This window comes from Nematolebias whitei, chromosome 9 (genome assembly GCF_014905685.2).
Source record: "Nematolebias whitei isolate Nwh7 chromosome 9, NemWhi1, whole genome shotgun sequence".
Classification (NCBI taxonomy): domain Eukaryota; kingdom Metazoa; phylum Chordata; class Actinopteri; order Cyprinodontiformes; family Rivulidae; genus Nematolebias; species Nematolebias whitei.
The window spans coordinates 31,542,066-31,559,621 of record NC_056506.1 but is presented as its reverse complement, the minus strand read 5'-3'; the positions used below and the strand labels follow the sequence as shown (position 1 = coordinate 31,559,621).

Sequence of the window (17,556 nt, the reverse complement as noted above, 5' to 3'; positions counted from 1 at the left end):
CATATATATATATATATATATATATACATCATAATTCTGCTACTGTTGAATACACTTTGTGGTACTAAACACCACTGCATGTGTTAGTTTACGGTTCAAGTAAAATATTTGTCAGGTCCATGTTTAAGAAATTTACAAGTTGGAAGAAAATCTATTTTGTTATATTTTAATTTATTTAAAAATTTCATAGGACACAGTCAGAGGGACTGTAGGCCTCTTAAGTTTGGAGAACCACCTTCTAAATAAAAGAAATGTGTTTTTAAGTAATTGTGTAATGTTTATGTTTTAACTCAGTAAGTACTTGGTATCAGTACTCAGTATCGGCGAGTACACAAACTAAAGTACTCCTACTCATACTCAGTTTGATAAAAAACTGGTATCAGGCCAACATTAGGCCTATGATGCTTGGAGAAATGCTTGGAGAGATGCTTGGTTTCGGTCCGCAGGGGAAGTCGCACACATAATTCACGCAAAGCATCATGGGACTTATAGGAATAATGTCACTAAATTCATGGTCTCTGCGTTTCCTGCTTGTCCGTGCGTTGCGCTTCCTAGCTGTCTGTGTCTGCATCACTTCCTCCGTTTTGTCCAAGTAAGTTTTTACTGCACGGTCAGCTTTTGTTTTGTTTTTAATAAATAAATACTTTTTTCATTTGACCTGGCTGCTTCCTGCGTCTGCACCGGGGTTCAACTCAAACCATGCCAGTAATCAGAAGAACCCAGCAGTTTTTAGTGTGTGGAGACTTGTGGTTCGTGGGGAAGCCTTCCAATAAATTCATCTTGATTTATCCTTGCTTTGACTGATTACACGAATGTAAATATTCAGCAGGAGGATATATGGTCCGGCTGACAGACACATGGACGGACAGAGGCTCGTGCTGGGTCAGGAGCTCCATTGCCACTCACAGTTATTTATTAGGCTACATATTCACTCTCTATCCATCACCTCGCATTGCCACCCGCTCCGGTCACATCTCTTTAGTGTTTATTACAGCGTCCCACCTTCTCTCCCCCACTGCGACGGATGATTGACGCGTTTGGAGAGGACCTAGGTGGGACTTGCGCGCGCCTTTTGCGCCAATCGTGGCTCGAGGGGGGCGGATGCTTCCCCCATCCATGCTCTGATTATGAGTCAGTTACCAGACACAAGCCAAACAATAACACTCGGTTGGCTTTAGTTTCTCTGCGCATCCCTTCAAGTTGAGTCCTTCATTGAAAACCCTGCGTTTGGCGCACCAAGACGCAGCGCGCGCGCCACTTTTAATCAGATTACATTCTTTCTCCTTCCTCCTCCCTACAGTAGCGGTGCAGGAGTGGCCCAAGCCCAAAGCAGCGATTCAGATCAGATTTCACCTAAACCAGCTGGGAAGAGAGAGAGAGAGAGAGCGAGGGAGAGAGACGAGGAGAGGGGAGAGAGGTTCGTCAGTCTCCCTCCTCCCAAATCCAGAAAAGCTTCACCAAGGAAGGGGAGGAAAGAAGGAGGAGTGTCTGGTCTCAGACAGAGACAGCGAGGAATCCGGAGGAATTTCCGAGGATATTTTCTTCCACTCTTGATAATCAAGCTTTGCAAAGAAAAAAAAAAGGGTGAGGGGAATAAAAGCAGAGAAAAGTTGGAGGGGAGGCAGCAGCAGGGACCGTGGTCAGGGATGGACGAGCAGCCCCGCTTGATGCACTCCCACGGCGGGGTGGGCATGGCCGGACACCCCGGCCTGGCGCAGCACATGCAGGATGGCACGGCGGGGACGGACGGGGACGGGAGGAAGCAGGACATCGGAGACATCTTACAGCAAATCATGACCATCACAGACCAAAGCTTAGACGAAGCCCAGGCGAGGTGAGCACTCCCTCACTTTTTTATTTTTTAAATTGTATTTACCTCTCACAGAGTGTCTGGAAATAATAATAATAATAATAATAAAGCGCACATTAAGATGTGAAGCGCTCAACAAGCTCCTAAAACTTGTGGCTTTGAGCTGGCAGACCTGAAACAACTTTTTTTTTTTTTTTTGTATTTGCTTAGAATCGCTGGTGAGCGCGTGAATGGATGCAGGAAGCTGTGCAGGACTTGGCAGCTCAGTTCCTCTCAGAGTGTTTTTGTCTTAATTGTTCCAAAGGAGCTTACATTGTAATCCTGAGTCACAAAAACACCATGCAGACCCTCTGCTGTCAGCACAAGCAAATCTGTTGCAGCACATCACTGTGCATGTGTGATTGAAAACAAGTAGTTTTGCATCGCTCAACATTTAGACAAAGCTTTAAAGTGGCTTTTTTTTAAAAAACACTTGTTTGAATATTGATTAGGAAAGCTGTGCTTTGTCCTTTTTTTTCTTTATTTTAGGAAACATGCACTCAACTGCCACAGAATGAAACCTGCCCTCTTCAACGTCTTGTGTGAAATAAAAGAGAAAACAGGTAAAAATCTCCATCAGTGAGCGAGTGATGGTGTGGCTGTGTATTTAAATTCTGTTTGTGTGCCAGCATCACCTCTTTTTTTTTTTATTTAATGATCAGTATTTTTCTTTTTCTTTTTTTTAAAATGGAAAATGCACATATAGAGGTGCTAAACAGGCCGTGACCTCCTAAACATGCGATAAATGCACACTGTGAAGGATTTATTGTGTGAATTACCTTCACTTACAGGTAATACTTCATAAAACGTCAGAATAAAGTAGAGAGAATTACTAACACAACTATGAACACGTGACTGGGCAGAGATTTTGGTTTGCTTCAGAGTTTGCATGAGCAGTTTAACATGCAGAGGCAGGCCTGAGGGGTTCTTTATTAGTTTTTATGTTTGTAACCAGAGTTGAGGAATAGAAAAGTGCAAAGTGTTTTCAGTGACGAAGGCCCCGCGAGGTTCCTCTGAAGGGATGTCGCTGCTTTTCAAGGCAGGAAATAAAACAAAATATCCAATATCGCCTTATCTGTGAACACGACTTTGAAGCTGTCTGCGAGGTTATTGAGAGAGAGCCTTGTCACTTCGCCTGCCTTGTGTTTGTGTGTGTGTGTGTGTGTGTGCTCTGAGAGTAAACACAAGGGGACGGAGCTGCAGGGGAGGCAGCGCAGTTTTCATTAAAACAACACAAAACTGCTCCTCGCTGACATTTCATTTGTGTGAGTCAGAGTTTGGCACGGCTTTCTCCAAAAACAAGGGGAGCTAACATGCAGACACTTGAGATTTTCATCAGATTTACAGAGGAAGCTACAGTAGAGGGATCTGTGTGTGTGTGTGTGTGTGTGTGGGGGGGGGTCTACTTCTAAATTGTGAGGCTTGGAAAAAGTGAAAGAGTAATGCCTGGCTCTTTGTAAACTGTCTGGCGTCTCCCTGGGTTCAAGCAGAGTTCATTTCCAAAAAGAAGAACAAAGTGACTTGGACCTTTTCCTGCCTCCCCCTCCTCTCATCCCCCCCCCCCCCCCTCCTCTCACCGTTCTTGGCAATCAGCTCCTGACAGGAGAGAGGCTCCCCTCAGACTGCAAATTGTCCTCCCCTCTGTTTCGAACCAAGTTTGGAAATGAACACAATTGGCCGCAGCTTGTTGTTTTTCCTCTCCTCTCGAGGACTGGATCGGTTATTTTTATTTTATTTTACATCTTTTCTCTTTTTTCTTAACTCGCTGAACAAACCTCAAATCAGCAGTGTGTCTTCTGCCGTTTATATATATAAAAATCTGCGTTTTAACTTAAAGCACCCTTCCAACATGCACACAGACACACACCTACAAAGCCTTCCCTGTCTGCATCTGAAGAGCCGAGCTGCAGCTCATCTCGGCCTATAGGAGGGTTTGTGCAGACGAAACCGAAAATCCTTTTCACTGCAGTGACAGAGAAAATGACTCAAACCTTCACCATGGCATTTACAGCCAAATGTGCTGAGTGCAGTGTATGCGAGAGGAGAACAGCCTGTAATTTGTCAGGACTTCTTTTTTTTTTTAAGATTCTTTCTAAAGAGTCAGCTTCCTCGTCCTTTTTCACGTTGTTGCAGTCAAGAGTGTCTCTGAGAAGATTTGAAGCCCCCCCACCCCACCCCCCCACTCTTTTAACCAAAGATACAAAGCGTTTCCCTGCTTTGGTTGTTATATTCTGCGTGCACGAGCAGCTCTTCCTGCTCTTCAGCGCGTTGTTATCGGCGGTGCGAGTGTTGACAGCAGCAATATGGGTCATTGCCGCAGTGAGGTGTCCATTGGCAGGCAGCTGACAAACAAGGTGGGAGTGCATGCCAATAGCAGACAGAGAGGGCTTTAACTGCTGACCCCGCTCCCTTTTAAAAAAAAAATTGTGCCGGGGTCGTTCCCGTGTCACTGCGTTAGAGCATTTAGCAAGCCTAAACAAGCTCAGGTTCACACGCTGGTGTATGGAGAACCTTGTGTTAACACTTGGAGATGTTCCGTTTGGCAGCTGAGGTGTTCCCCCCTCATCCCCCTCGTTTTCTTTTGTTTGTTTTTTTTCAACGAGCATCATTGTTACCAAAGTTCCTGAGCGCTTTGAGGCTTTGAATCGTGTGTTTGCTTCACATCCTGAACCGGTGAGCGTCTTTTGTTTGCGTGGAACCATTGCGGCAAGGGAAGCTGGCACGTACAGGTCGCGAGAAGCCAGACACCAAGGCAGTGTTTCTGGGTGTCACGTTTCAGGCCTGTCCTCCCCTCCACCCTCTGTCTCTCTTGCGAGGCCTGGGACTGTTTGGTCAGGCCTCTTCGTCAGCAGCCTCACGTTACATCCACGCAGACTCGGGTCAGATGGAGATCTCCTGCATGACTAATGTGATCAGGCGGATAACGCATTACACCGCTTGAACTTATCAAAGCTGGAGACCTGCTGAATCAGAGTGTCCTGTTAACGGCGGCCCTCCACAGGTCTGCGCTGCTAACCAGACCAAACATTTTGGATGTTTAGAGTGATGGTGCTCGCTTCAGTGGCTTAAAGCAGGAGTTGTAGGCAATAGTTGTAGCTCCTTGTTTAGTGGGACATTAAGAAACAATTTCTAACATGTGAAATTGAGATTGTATTGAAAACAATTAAGACATTTTGGTCACGGCCGAGGTAGAATAGTTGTGGTGGCCATCTAACTGTTAATCAGCTGTAGATGTGGTGTTACATTATTGGTTAAGAAGATATTTTGCTAACAGACAAACAATGTTTACATGGACATAAGCAATCAGATTAAACGGCCGTTCGGAATAAAAATGTGTCATGCAAACGCCCCGTTCGGGTTATTTTTTGTTTATTCAGCTCAATCCGAAAGAATGCTGACATGCTAATATTAGCATGTCAGGGAAGCAAAACTGGTCGATGAGCAACACAATATTTCTACCAGAAACTTTGAAAGAGCTCAAAATGATCTGTATTACCTGTAGCTCAGTCAGGGAGTGCAGCAACGTCTCCACCGTCATTAAAACCTGTCGCAGGGACATTTTAGGTGCTCAGGTTTGTTTACGTTCATCCCAGAAGTAGAACTTCTTCTTCAGTGTTTTTTTAAAGGAGAGATTACCACTCTGCGCATGTCAGTACTTCTGTTCAGAACAAAGCCTGCTGCATGTAAACGCTCATCGTGAACAGATTGTGTCCACGTAAACGATACATTTGAATTATTTAATCTGAAAACATTTCAATCCGGTCAAAGAATTTTGTGTAAACGTAGCTAGTGTTGACTCCAAAAGTTGATGCAAAAAAAATGTAAGCAAATATGTTGCGCAAAGTATTGCGCATTGGGTGAGGGAGTGGTGGTGCAGAGGTTAGAGAAGGTGGGCCTGTGATCAGAAGATCGCTGGTTCAGCTCCCGGTACTGACGTCATCAAAATGTGGGTGGGGTAGGTGACGCACCCACACCTGCCTCCACCCTCATTTTCCCCACTCTGGGCCCTTGAGCAAGGCCCTTAACTCCCACCATCTGCTCCCCTGGACACCCTAAATAGCAGCTCCCTGCTCCACACAGAGGGCTGTGGTAGCTCGGTGGTCTGTGGTTGTGTCAGGAAGGATATCCGGCGAAAAAATAACTGCCAAGTCTTCGTGCGACTTAGTTCGCTGTGGCGGCTCCTGAAGAAGGGAGCAGCCGAAAGAAGAAAAAAAAACGTTGCGCAAAGTATTGTGCTCAGAGTATGCGTTTGTGAGAACACTCAGCTACAACCACTCCAGGTTTTAGACAAATACATGTAAAATTGGCTGGGTTAAATCACCTTCTGTGTTTTCTCAGTTAGTTAGCTGTGGCAGCCATCTTGAAGTGGGTGGAGTCCAAAAGTTAAACCAGCTGTAGATGACCAGCCAATAAGTAAAGTTCGGAAAGTTTCGTGAAAATCCAGTGGTTTATGAGATATTTGGCTAACAGACGAACAAACACACAGACTCAGGCAAAAACATTCTTGCTCCTCCTTCACCTTCACAGGCAGGCAATAACAACAATAATGAACATTTTATTTCATTTTTTTAAACCAGAAATTGAATATAAGGCTGTCTAATGCAGTCAATAAGCAATCATCTCTGAAGGTCTAAACTACGCTCACAGGTGACGACATAGAACCATTTCAAGCGTTTCCTTTAATACCAGGCCTAAACGATGATGGAGGTACTCGTTGAGCTCCCATGCAGCAGTGGCTAAACTGGTCAGTATGGCTCCCAGCGCTGCTGTTTCTCAGTATTTAATTGACATGGCTGTCCATGATGAGTTCAGGGGTTAGTGTTGCCTCTCTTTGTTACTCTCCTCTCATATCCAGTGACAGATGGAGGCATTAGTCTCCAATGTGGCGCTGTCCTGAAACTAATGGCTATGTCCTTGGCTTCCCCGCGCTAGCTGGGAGACTGTATATCTGTCCCTGGCTTGGAAGTGCAGAAGCAGCAGTTTATCCACCCTGCAATCACCCACCCACCCTACGCCACCCTCCTCTCCTCGTCATGTTTCAGTTTCCGCTGAAATAGGACCAAGCAGGACTTTGTTCTCTCATAAATAACTTCAGATAAACAACTTCAAAATGACTTTTTTTTTCTCCTCTCCTTAGAGAAACTGTCTTTGATTTGTGAGTTTAAAGCAGACTCTTCCTCCGTTTTTGTCCAGAAAATGTCCGTCCGAGCGAGTCATGATGAACAGGTGATGCCATGTTTTTAGATGTGCAGATTTTCCTTTTGCCTTAAACGTAAGCTCCAAGTACACCCCCTCACCCCGCTTTCGAATGTCCAAACCCTTTCTTTCCACACATTTATACCTTATCTGTCCACTTGAGAAAAAAACCAGCAAGTGTCTCCGCTGATGCTTGTCCTCCAGTATAAACTCACTTGCAATTAGGAGAGCTAATATATTATGCAAATGTTGACTGGCTTAATTGAGACATGTTAATCATGTTTTAAGAGGCTAATTACAGCCCTGTAAATCTGAGGTGGGAGTAGTAATTAGCCATGATAACAGATCTGGATGTGAAATGGTCATATTTTGTGTGGCCATGTATGTCTTGGAGTGTGCATGTGCGCATGTTTGTGAAAGCTTATCCATGATATGTGCACAGTGGATCTCCTTTATCTGTTGTAGGCGAAGGCAAACAATAATGTTTTTGCTGCTGTCCATGTCTGAGTGTGTGTGCTTAATGTGTTTAAGTTGGTCATGACCTATTTGGAGTCAACTGTGTGTCTGTTAGCGAAATATCTCATGAACCAGCAGATGGATTTTAATGAAACTTCCAGGACATTATCGATGGACATAACGCTGCAATTGAATGACCTTTGGAATCGAATGAATTCAAGATGGCCACCACAACCACCTGGTGATTTAAAACACAAAAATAGCAATAATTCAGTACATTTTACAAATTTTGAGCTAAAAATTTGGTGTGGTTGTAGCTAAGAGTCATTCACAACAGATACTTGAAGTTGTACGTATGGAATGATATATTTAATTAAAACTTTAGCATTGATATTTGGAATCAAACCTATTTGCATCAGCAAAATATTCCAAACACCACTGAACAGGATTTTATGAAACTTTCAGGAAGAAAAACAAAAATGGCTACAGCTCGGTGACCTGATGCTGCTCAGTAATCCAGGTGCAGTAGATAAATCTAATAAGGTTGAGTCCGATCCTCTGGACAGATTCTTCTTTGTTGAACCGTTTCGTCTTTTATCCAAAAGACTTCTTCTGTCTTAGGAGCAGCAAACAAACTCAGTCTTATAAGCAGCACCTTCTGGTGGTGGATCAACCAGTTGGATGGTGACAACCTAAATTACTTGTTCACATGCTAATGGAGGACCATCAGTCTAATGACCCATCGTTAGGTCCCTGATAGCCTCTTGCTATTCACAGAGGGCTGAGTGATAGTTTCAATAACATCATTATGAGTGACAGTTGGACATGAAGGTTCTCTTTGCAAACATGACGTCCTTTGTTCCTCTCTATCAAGGATGTGAACATCTTCATCCCTGAAAGAGTGACCGCTGGCCTGCATATCATTGTAGACCACAGAGTCCTGGCCTGATGATGTTGCTCTTCTGTGCTGGGCCATCCTTTAAGCCAGTGGCTGTTTTGTTTCCCCGATGTAAGACTGATCACCCTCCTGACACTGAACAGCATACACAACATTACTCTGTGTCAGGGGAGCAGATCTTTGGGATGAACCAGTCTTTGCTGTAATATATTTTGGGGTTTGAAACCCCCTGGGACATTGTGTTTAGAAAATAAACGTCTCAGTTTCTCTGAAGCTCCTGCAACATACAGAATGACCACTGGTCTGGGTTCCTCTTTGTCAACTGGCTGACTGGAGTCCTGTTTGGGTTTCACTTCTTTCAGGAAAGTCCACTTAGGATATCCACATTGCTCTAGAGCCTGTCTTGTGTGGGATTTCTCCTTCTGCCTGGCTCCTGAGTTAGTAGGGACACTGTCTGCTCTGTGGTACAGAGTCCTGATGACTCATAACTTGTGCTCCAAAGGGTGATGGGAGTCAAACTGCAAATACTGGTCTGTGTGGGTGGGTTTGCAGTAAACATCAGTTTCCAAATGACCATCAGAGTCTGAGACCTCACAGTCCAAGATAGCCAACCGGCCATCTTTTACATTTTCTCAGGTGAACTTGATGTATTTATCCACAGAGTTGATGTGAGCAGTGACATGTTGGACGTCCTGAGATTTAATGTTAACCCAGGTGTCGTCAACATACCTGAACCAATGACTTGGTGGTGTCCCTGAAAAGGACGTCAAGGCTCTCTTTTCTACCTCCTCCATGTACAGGTTGGCAACAATAGGAGAAACTGGAGACCCCATAGCACACTCATGTTTCTGCCTATAATATTGCTCCCCATATGTGAAGTAGGTTGACTGCAGGCACAGTTTCAAGAGTTGACACAGTTGTTCTGTGGAAAGCGTGGTCCTGCTGCTCAGAGTGGTGTCTGATTTTAATTTTAAACTGACCACCTCTACTGCATCATCAACAGGAATGCACGTAAAGAGTGATGTGACATCAAAAGAGACCATTGTTTCATCAGTCTCCATGATGACATCCCTCACCTTAGTCTGCGTTTGTTCATGGAATTGAAGAGCTTTTAATTTTTCTTAGTTTTTCTATTTGACAGGCGTGAGCTTGAATGCAGCTGTCATTTCAGTTGTGTTTTGCTTCTTTAAAGGTTTCTGAGTCAGTATTGTGTCTGTTCATCTTTTTAGGAGCAATATGAATTTATTGATCCGCTACGGTTTGTGCTCTACTCATTTTCTTTTTTTTTTTATATTCCGGTTATCTGATCCAGCAGCGGATTGGCCATTCTGAACTCCACTGTGCATGGCTGCAATTGTAGTTTTCTGACAGGGATCATATTCACATCTATTACGTTAAGAATGCCCTCCTACTAAATAAAATTGCTTTAGAGAGGAAATTTGCTTTGTGGCGGTGTGGAGTTTCTTTTTTTATGCAATGTTTGTCTCTAGAGCAGCTTTTAGTGTCTACAAAACAGCTCCGGTGACATTATTGCCGTAGCAATTGCCTCAGCCATTGTTTTTCTTATTGGAGCTGTTTGGATTTGATTGGATTTTTGTTCAGTCTCATGAAATTGCCCCATGCAGTATGACTGGTGAAAACATATATCCTCATATTGTTGGAGTTGAGAACACCTGCAGATCTTATTATTGATGCTCCTATGATTCCAACGGCGCACTTGCACCTTTGAATCACACCGCTTCATTTCTCAGTTTTTTATTTATTTATTTATTTTTAACTTGTCTTTTTTTCACAGTTTGCATTAAGAAATGTATCAGTTTTTATTTTTTATAAAATCCATATGTTGTCTGGTAACAGAGACTTCATCCACACAGGAACATGTTTTTTTTTTTTTTTTTCCTAAAACAATATTTTTATTAGTTGTTTCTAAAAATATACTTGTAAACACAGCACTGTTTCTACAAATGTTTCCATCGACATGGACACGTCGAAAACAATTCAAAATGCTGGAGTAACGTTGTCAGGTCTGTAGTGATGCTGTAACACCACCATGAAAAAAACACCAAAAACATTCCATTAAGATTTTCCACGTTTTTTTTAAATGTATAATTTATGCATACTGTTTTTTTGTTTTTTTTTGCAATGATTTGTTGACAGTTTAATAAAGGAATTAAAACTTTTTTTTTTTGCTTTAGATTATTTGACGTAGTACTAACTAAAAGTATTGCAATGCCATGAAGACAGTCAATAACAAGAATTCACCAAGAAACAAAATCTGCACAATTTTTTTTCATATTGATTCTTCATAAGTCAAATTATAAATTTCTAAGTAAAATTTGTGAAAAGCTGTTATCTGCCTCATAAAGTTGTTTATCTACAGAAACATCCAAAATGACTGAAGATAAGTCAATGATGGCGTCCATGGAAGAGACGTTCGAGATTAAATTAAAAGAACTTTAAACAATAAACTACCGGTGCAGAAGTTTTTTTAAAGCTTTATCTGTGTGGTACTTCACTGCCCCGTTGTTCAGTCTTGACAGTTATATTACGCATCCTCTCCTTGTTTTCACATTTAGCAGCAGATTCAGCTTCATATTTTCATCTAACCGTCTTCTCCAAGATCCTACGCTTGTTCGATTCCACCACATTTGTTTAAATACAGATAGCCTAATACAGGTCTGTGCAACTGGTGGCCCGGGGGCCATTTCCAGCCCGTGGGTGACTTCAGTCCGGTCCACTTCATTAAAATATATATTTTTTGTGGGGGAGGGGTTCTGGGTTTGGGTTCAGTTTATTGCATTTATGATTTGGTGCAATAATATATATATATATATTTTAAATGTAACATCTCATTGTAAACTTTGGTTTATTTACGTAATGATTTTAAATGCTGGATGTCCGGCCCCCGAGCTGTTGGCTTTCAGAAACTGTGGCCTCCCTGAGCAGTTTTGTTGAATAGCCCTGGCCTAATATATCGCAGTTAATTACTTTAATCAAGTTTCCATTTGTTTTATTTTCTTCTGGTGGATCAAGCCAAGTGCTTTGTTTACGTTGAGTCTGGACCCACATTTCTGAATTGCATATATTGGGGAGTGGTGGCATAGATGTTAGAGAAGGTGGGCATGTGATTGGAAGATCGCCGGTTCAACTCCCCGTACCGACAACATAAAAAAAAATTAGGTGGTAAAGGTGAAGAAACCATACCTGTCTTCACCCTCAGTTGCCCCATTCTGGGCCCTTGAGCAAGGCCCTTAACACCCATCACCTGCTCCCCTGGGCACCCTAGATAGCAGCTCTCTGCTCCACACAGAGAGCTGTGGCAGCTCAGTGGTCTGTGGTTGCGTCAGGAAGGGCATCAGCCGTAAAAACATTTGCCAAGTTTTCATGCAGTAGTTCGCTGTAGAGACCCCTGAAGAAGGGAGCAGCCAAAATAAAATCAAGGTTCAAGTTCAAGGTTCTTTATTGCCACTTGCATCACATGTGGTACATGAGGTGGAATGAAATTGTGTAGCCAAGGTCCCAGTTACACCCAAAAATAGCAAAAATATAAAGGATATAAAGCAACAGTATACAAGGATCTAAAATATACGCTAAACACTAATAATGTAAAATAATACCGTATATATAGCAGAGTATAACTGGAAAACTACCGGAGTAAATACACTTGATTTACCAGTTGTTCAGATTTTTTAATAATTTATTTTATAGTTTGCAGTAAGTACCGTTAAGGCAATATTACGGTTGACGTTATAGTTTTTAAAAAGTTGTGTGCAGGCTGTTTACATGCAAACACAAGGGTGGGGTGTAAAGGTCTCTATCTGGAAGTTAGTTTTGTTAAATTTCATATATATACTAACTAACTAACTATAATAACTGTTACCATGTGGGTGGGGCCTATATACCTACCCCACTCCACCCCCTTCCCAAAACCACACACACTAACACACACTTGCCTTCTATGAACAGTCAAACATAAAATGGCAAGCACTCTTCCCTGGCTGACTTAGTAAAAATGACACAAATTAATACATGCTGCTTAAACAGGACCAAGATTAATGGTTGCCTTTCGCTGCGGCTTAGATCCTCTGTCAGTCGCCGCTCGTTGCCCAGATGGAATCAACACCAATCAATGAGGCCGCCGACTCTCGCTGGATATCTGCTTACGACGTTGAGTGGTCCACATCTGAATGTGCACCGTACATGCAGACACTTATAAGAAACAATATGACACTTCTTCCTTGTATTCCTGCTCTTCTTTTCAGGATGTCTGCGTATAAACTGGATGGCACATCTTGTATTACACCGCGTACAGTAGGATGTTCAATCAGGTGCCACAGAGCGGCGAGGCTGATGGCTCAGTAGTGATTGGATGTTTCAATTACTGATAGTAATGCCGTGGTGTAGTGAGTCATGCAGTGCAGATAGCACCATTTATTTTAATCAGGGCCGAGGAGAGAGATGGGTGTGGATGTGTCTCCCTCGTTTCGGAGTAGTTTCACATTTAGATGCAGGGGAGTGCACTCTGTCTTTCGTTCTCTTCCCCCCCCCCCCCCCCCTTTGTTTTTTTTTTTCTTCTTCTTTAGATCACACACAAACACTTGCACAGTCTCCCTCTCTCACACACACATGCGCTCATGAGGATTGAGAGTGGAGGAGAGGTTGCCGTGGGTAACGCGTAGCGACAAGGTAGTCTCTCGGTGAGCAATTCTAATTTATGTTAATAAACCTCGCTGTTGCCGTGAGAGACAAAAGGGGCCAGAGATGAGTCTCGGTAACCTCGGCACCTTCACTGGAAGAAAAGGATCGTGTATATAAAAAAAAAAATAAAATAAAAATAAAAACACAGCACACACACACACACCAAAAAAAAAAAAGAGTGAAGTGATAGTGAACTCTAGATAAAAAAAGCAGATGTGACGATAAATGTATCCTCGACCAGAGTCGTTCTGTTCCGTGGCTGTAAAATCAAACTGTTTCCTGCTTGCAGTTTTCAGTGTTGGTGTGCGGTGTCTACTATTTCTGTGTTGGTGTTTGTGGTGGGGGTGGGGTGGTGGGCAGGAATTGGCAGGCGGGCTGTCTCTCAGGATCGCTGCTGCTAATTCCAAGGGGCCCAATGAGGTACGGGGTGCTGCAGTTTTGGATGGCTTCCCAGGGCAGATGTGACACTGCAGGTAGCATTTAGCACAGTGGGGCCAGAGCATACATGTTAAGAGAGGTCAACGCTCGGCCTGAACCCCTGGCAGTCTTAAAACCAGCTTTGAGAGACAGATTGGAGTCCTTAAAGTGACAGCTTGGATCTTTTACACTGGGGTTACGTGTACAAACGGCAAATAATTAACATCTAACCTGTTGTAGATAGCTTTTTGAATTTAGAGTAATTCATATGAGATTGCAAGCTAACGGCCACTTAACCGCTTTGGAATCAATTGGCAGCACGGTGGCTCAGTTAGTAGAGCTGTTGACTCTCAGTGAAGGTTGCTGGATCAAATCCCAGTCTGGGACCATTCTGGGTGGAGTTTGCATGTTTTCTCTGTGCATGCGTGGGTTTTTTCCGTGTACTCCAGTTTCCTCCCACAGACCAAAAACATGCATGTTAGACTGATTGGTAACTCTAAATTGTCCCTAGGTGTGAGTGAGAGAGTGGATGGTTGTTTGTCTCTGTGATGGACTGGAGACCTGTCTACAGTGTCCCCCACCTCTCACACAGTGACTGCTGGATATGGGCACCAGATGCATGAATGGATGGGTATAAAAATTGTACAACACTTTTGCATGACATGTTTATTTATATAAAGTAAAAAATTGATTATTTTCAAAAGCATACAGCAGCAGCATCTAGCTGTAGCACTTCTGGTGCAGCCCGGAGCACTTCCAGCAGAAACATCATAATAAATGAAATGTCTTAATAACAATTTTATGATGATATGAAGTTCTTGAGATTGGAGCTGTTTTATGAACAACCCACGTTTGTCCTAGTCCACTTGGATTAGCTGTTAGCTCGTCCATCCAGTCTGAATTGAACTCTGTTCCTACAAAAAACTTGTGACTAAATGTCAGTTTTCCTTGAAGGAATGCATATTTGCTGCATTTCACACCAGGCAACAATCATTTTATATAGAGGAATGATGGGAGTTGTAGTCCTTTTTGGTGAAACATTGAAAGAAACAATCTCATGTGGATCCCTTGACGTATGTGTTTGGGATGATTCTCAGCTGCCACCACACCAAATTATTCCTCCATAGCTGTAAAATTCTCTGAGTTATAAACGGCTAACTAGCTGTGGCGGCCATCTGGAATTGGGTTGACACCAAAAGTTAATCAATTATCGATAAATAAAACTAAATCCCCAGTGATGACGATGCTCAGCTACTGCCACAGCAAGCTTTAGCTCAATAGATGTAAAACGTAATTAAAGGCTCCAACAAAGTTCAGTCAGCTCATCTGGATGTTTTTTATTTATTTTTTGTGTGGTTGAGACGTTTCGCCCTTCATCCAAAGGACTTCATCAGTCCGAGGAGCCACAAACAAACGCAGTCCCACAATCAGCACACTCATAGTGGACCAACCAGTTTGCTGGTGATAAGATGGTTTCCTGTCGACTCCTCTGAGGCAGCCATGTTTAAAATGGTTCAAAACATCAAAGTCCATGCTCAATAATCCAGGTAGAAAATCCAACAAAGTTCAGTTTTTTTGTTGTTGAGACATTTCATCCTTCATCCAAAGGATGTAATTAAAGGCTGTGACGTTTTTATGAATCACATCAACTCCAAAAGTAGATTTTTTTTTCTCATTTATTTTAAAATCCTGTTGTTGAGTAAGTTTTAATTCTCAAAGAACGACAGGTTTGACTTGATGTGGTGTTATCGCTCGTCTTGCGGCGCGAACATTTGCCCAGCGCCGACTAGTCGAAGCTTCTTTCTGTGTAAATTATTCAGCCGGTAACAACAACAAGGATGGATCACGGAGCCGTGCCTCCGTGCTGGTTCTCCTCTCCTGGAGAAATCTGTATCCCGACCCAAAAGAGTGAAAGCTGTGGGTTTCCTCTGCGCCTTCTGTCTGCCAGCTTGCCTTTGGCGATGTTAGTTCTGGACAGTTAACTCCCACTGAAATTATGTTAATTGCTGTCATTTTCTTTTTTCTACTTGAGCATAATCAGCAAATTATATACTTCTGTTCATTTATTACCAAGCCACTCCTAACGGGGTTTTTACCCTTCAAAGATCAAAAGTTAGGAGAGGGAGGTAGTTCGCTGCTCGCTTCTGTGTACTCATTTGTTATTTAGGGTGTCAGCTTGTCATTACAGATGTGTTGTAATTAGTGCTGTTTGATACTGTCAGTGTGAACAGTTTTACTGTAGTAACACAAGAATTATTATTGTTATTGTAAAGTTTCTGCCTTGTCTGCCTCCGAAACGACGCTGAAAGCCAAAAAGGGCAATGCTGTTTTAGCTTGTATCTGTGTGCCCACGTGTTCATCTGTCTGTTAGCAAAATATCTTATGATCCACTGGACAGATTTAAATGAAACTTGCAGAATTTAATCATTGGATATTTGTCTGCAACTGATTAACTTTAAGAGTCAGCTTGATTCAAGATGGCCGCCACGGTCAACTTGACTCTGAAGAACACACAAAAAGCTATAACTCAGTAAAAGCGACATATTTAGACCTGAACTTTGACGTGGTAGTAGCTGAGGCTGACCTCAAAGATTTGCACGGAGAGCTCGTAGATTGCACAAGATCTGTGTTTAAATTTTTGCCATAAACAGTTTTGGAGCCAACTTTGTCTGTTAACAAAATATTTTAATAACTACTGTGTAGGTTTTGAAGAAGCCTTCAGGAAAAAAAAAATCACACAGTGTACGTCTATAACTGTTTAGATTTTGGTGTAAGCCCAATTCAAAATGGTCGCCAGAGCCAACTGACCTTAGGAAACACAAAAATGGCTATAATTCATCCGTATTTATGGATTAATGTCTACAGATTTGTAGTAGTAGCTGAGAGTTGTCCACAGCTCATACCCAAAGTGCTTCTGGTTGTGCAAGATTGTTTTTGCCTAAAACTTCAGCTTTAACATATAGGCTCCCCTGTTTGTCTGTTAGCAAAATATCTCCTGAACCACAGGGTAACGTTTAATGAAACTTTCAGAAAATCATCACCGTATATACATCTACAACTGATTTACTCTTGGACTCAACCAAATTCAAGATGGTCACCACAGCCAACTGACATTAGAAATCACCAAAAGGCGTATAATTCAGTCAGTTTTACAGATATTGAGCTAAGATTTGATGTGGTAGTAGCTGAGACTCATTTACAACACATACTTTGAGCATCACAGCATTAGTACTTTTATTATTGCTCCAAGTTCAACCAAAACAGCTGCAACTCCATCATTTCTCATTATAATATAATCTCAGTCTTGAATTTTTTCCGTGTAGCTTCTCTGACTCCTGTAGTGATGTGTGACTAACACAAAAGTTGTTTTTGACCCATAAAAAGAGAGAGAAAAAAAAAGTCTTATTTCCAAATTAAAGACGTGACACACACAGTATCTCATGTTCTGTTTTCCTGTGAAGTGACTGTTGTTTAAGTGATTCCACAGGAAATTACTTGCATGTCTGCACACATAAATACAATGTGAGCACCATGTGGTTGTCTGCTGAGCACAAATAGACTCCCGCTTCAATCTGCTGCGTGTTATCGTCCTCAAAACAGGAAATCAAGGGAGTTAGTTTAAACTGATAGGGCCAGAAGTGTCGTATAACATTAAGCCACACGGCAAGACGCTAAGGCATGGGTTTCAACACTTTTCTTTCTCGTCTTTAAAAAGAAAGCGAACCGAAAACGTCTGTCTTGAATATGAAAAAAAGCTGTCGGGATGTGCAGGCTTAACCGAGGCCTTCAAGAGTTTCCAATTCCTCCTAAGATCTGAAAACGTCAACCCCGTTCCACGCCTCGAGGTGAGCGCCTCCTCTTTTTCTTCTTCTATTATTTTTTATTTGGCTTGCCGGCACCACGGCGCAGCCTGTTTTATTGGACATGTCCTTCAGCACCATGTTTAGCAATCTTCCCCCCCTAAAGACATAAAATTCCTTTATGTTCCTATTACTCGAGTTTACGAAGAGCCTCTTCTTTGCCCGCTTCCCCCTTGCACGCC

At 42.5% G+C, this 17,556-nt stretch overlaps 2 protein-coding genes across 3 annotated transcripts in view; one reads left to right on the top strand and one right to left on the bottom strand.

Moving 5' to 3' along the window:
• LOC119414221 (chloride channel protein 2-like) overlaps positions 1 to 17,556 on the bottom strand; it is a 553,451-nt gene that overhangs the window by 292,354 nt on the left and 243,541 nt on the right. The window lies entirely within an intron of this gene.
• Positions 1,169 to 17,556, top strand: part of pbx1a (pre-B-cell leukemia homeobox 1a) — a 78,721-nt gene continuing 62,333 nt past the window's right edge. For both annotated transcript variants that reach the window (XM_037682234.1, XM_037682235.1), the window contains exons 1-2: positions 1,169 to 1,834; positions 2,339 to 2,412. In XM_037682234.1, the coding sequence (XP_037538162.1) occupies positions 1,647 to 1,834; positions 2,339 to 2,412 (262 nt within the window). In that variant the 5' untranslated portion in view covers positions 1,169 to 1,646. The remainder of the gene's footprint in view (positions 1,835 to 2,338; positions 2,413 to 17,556) is intronic.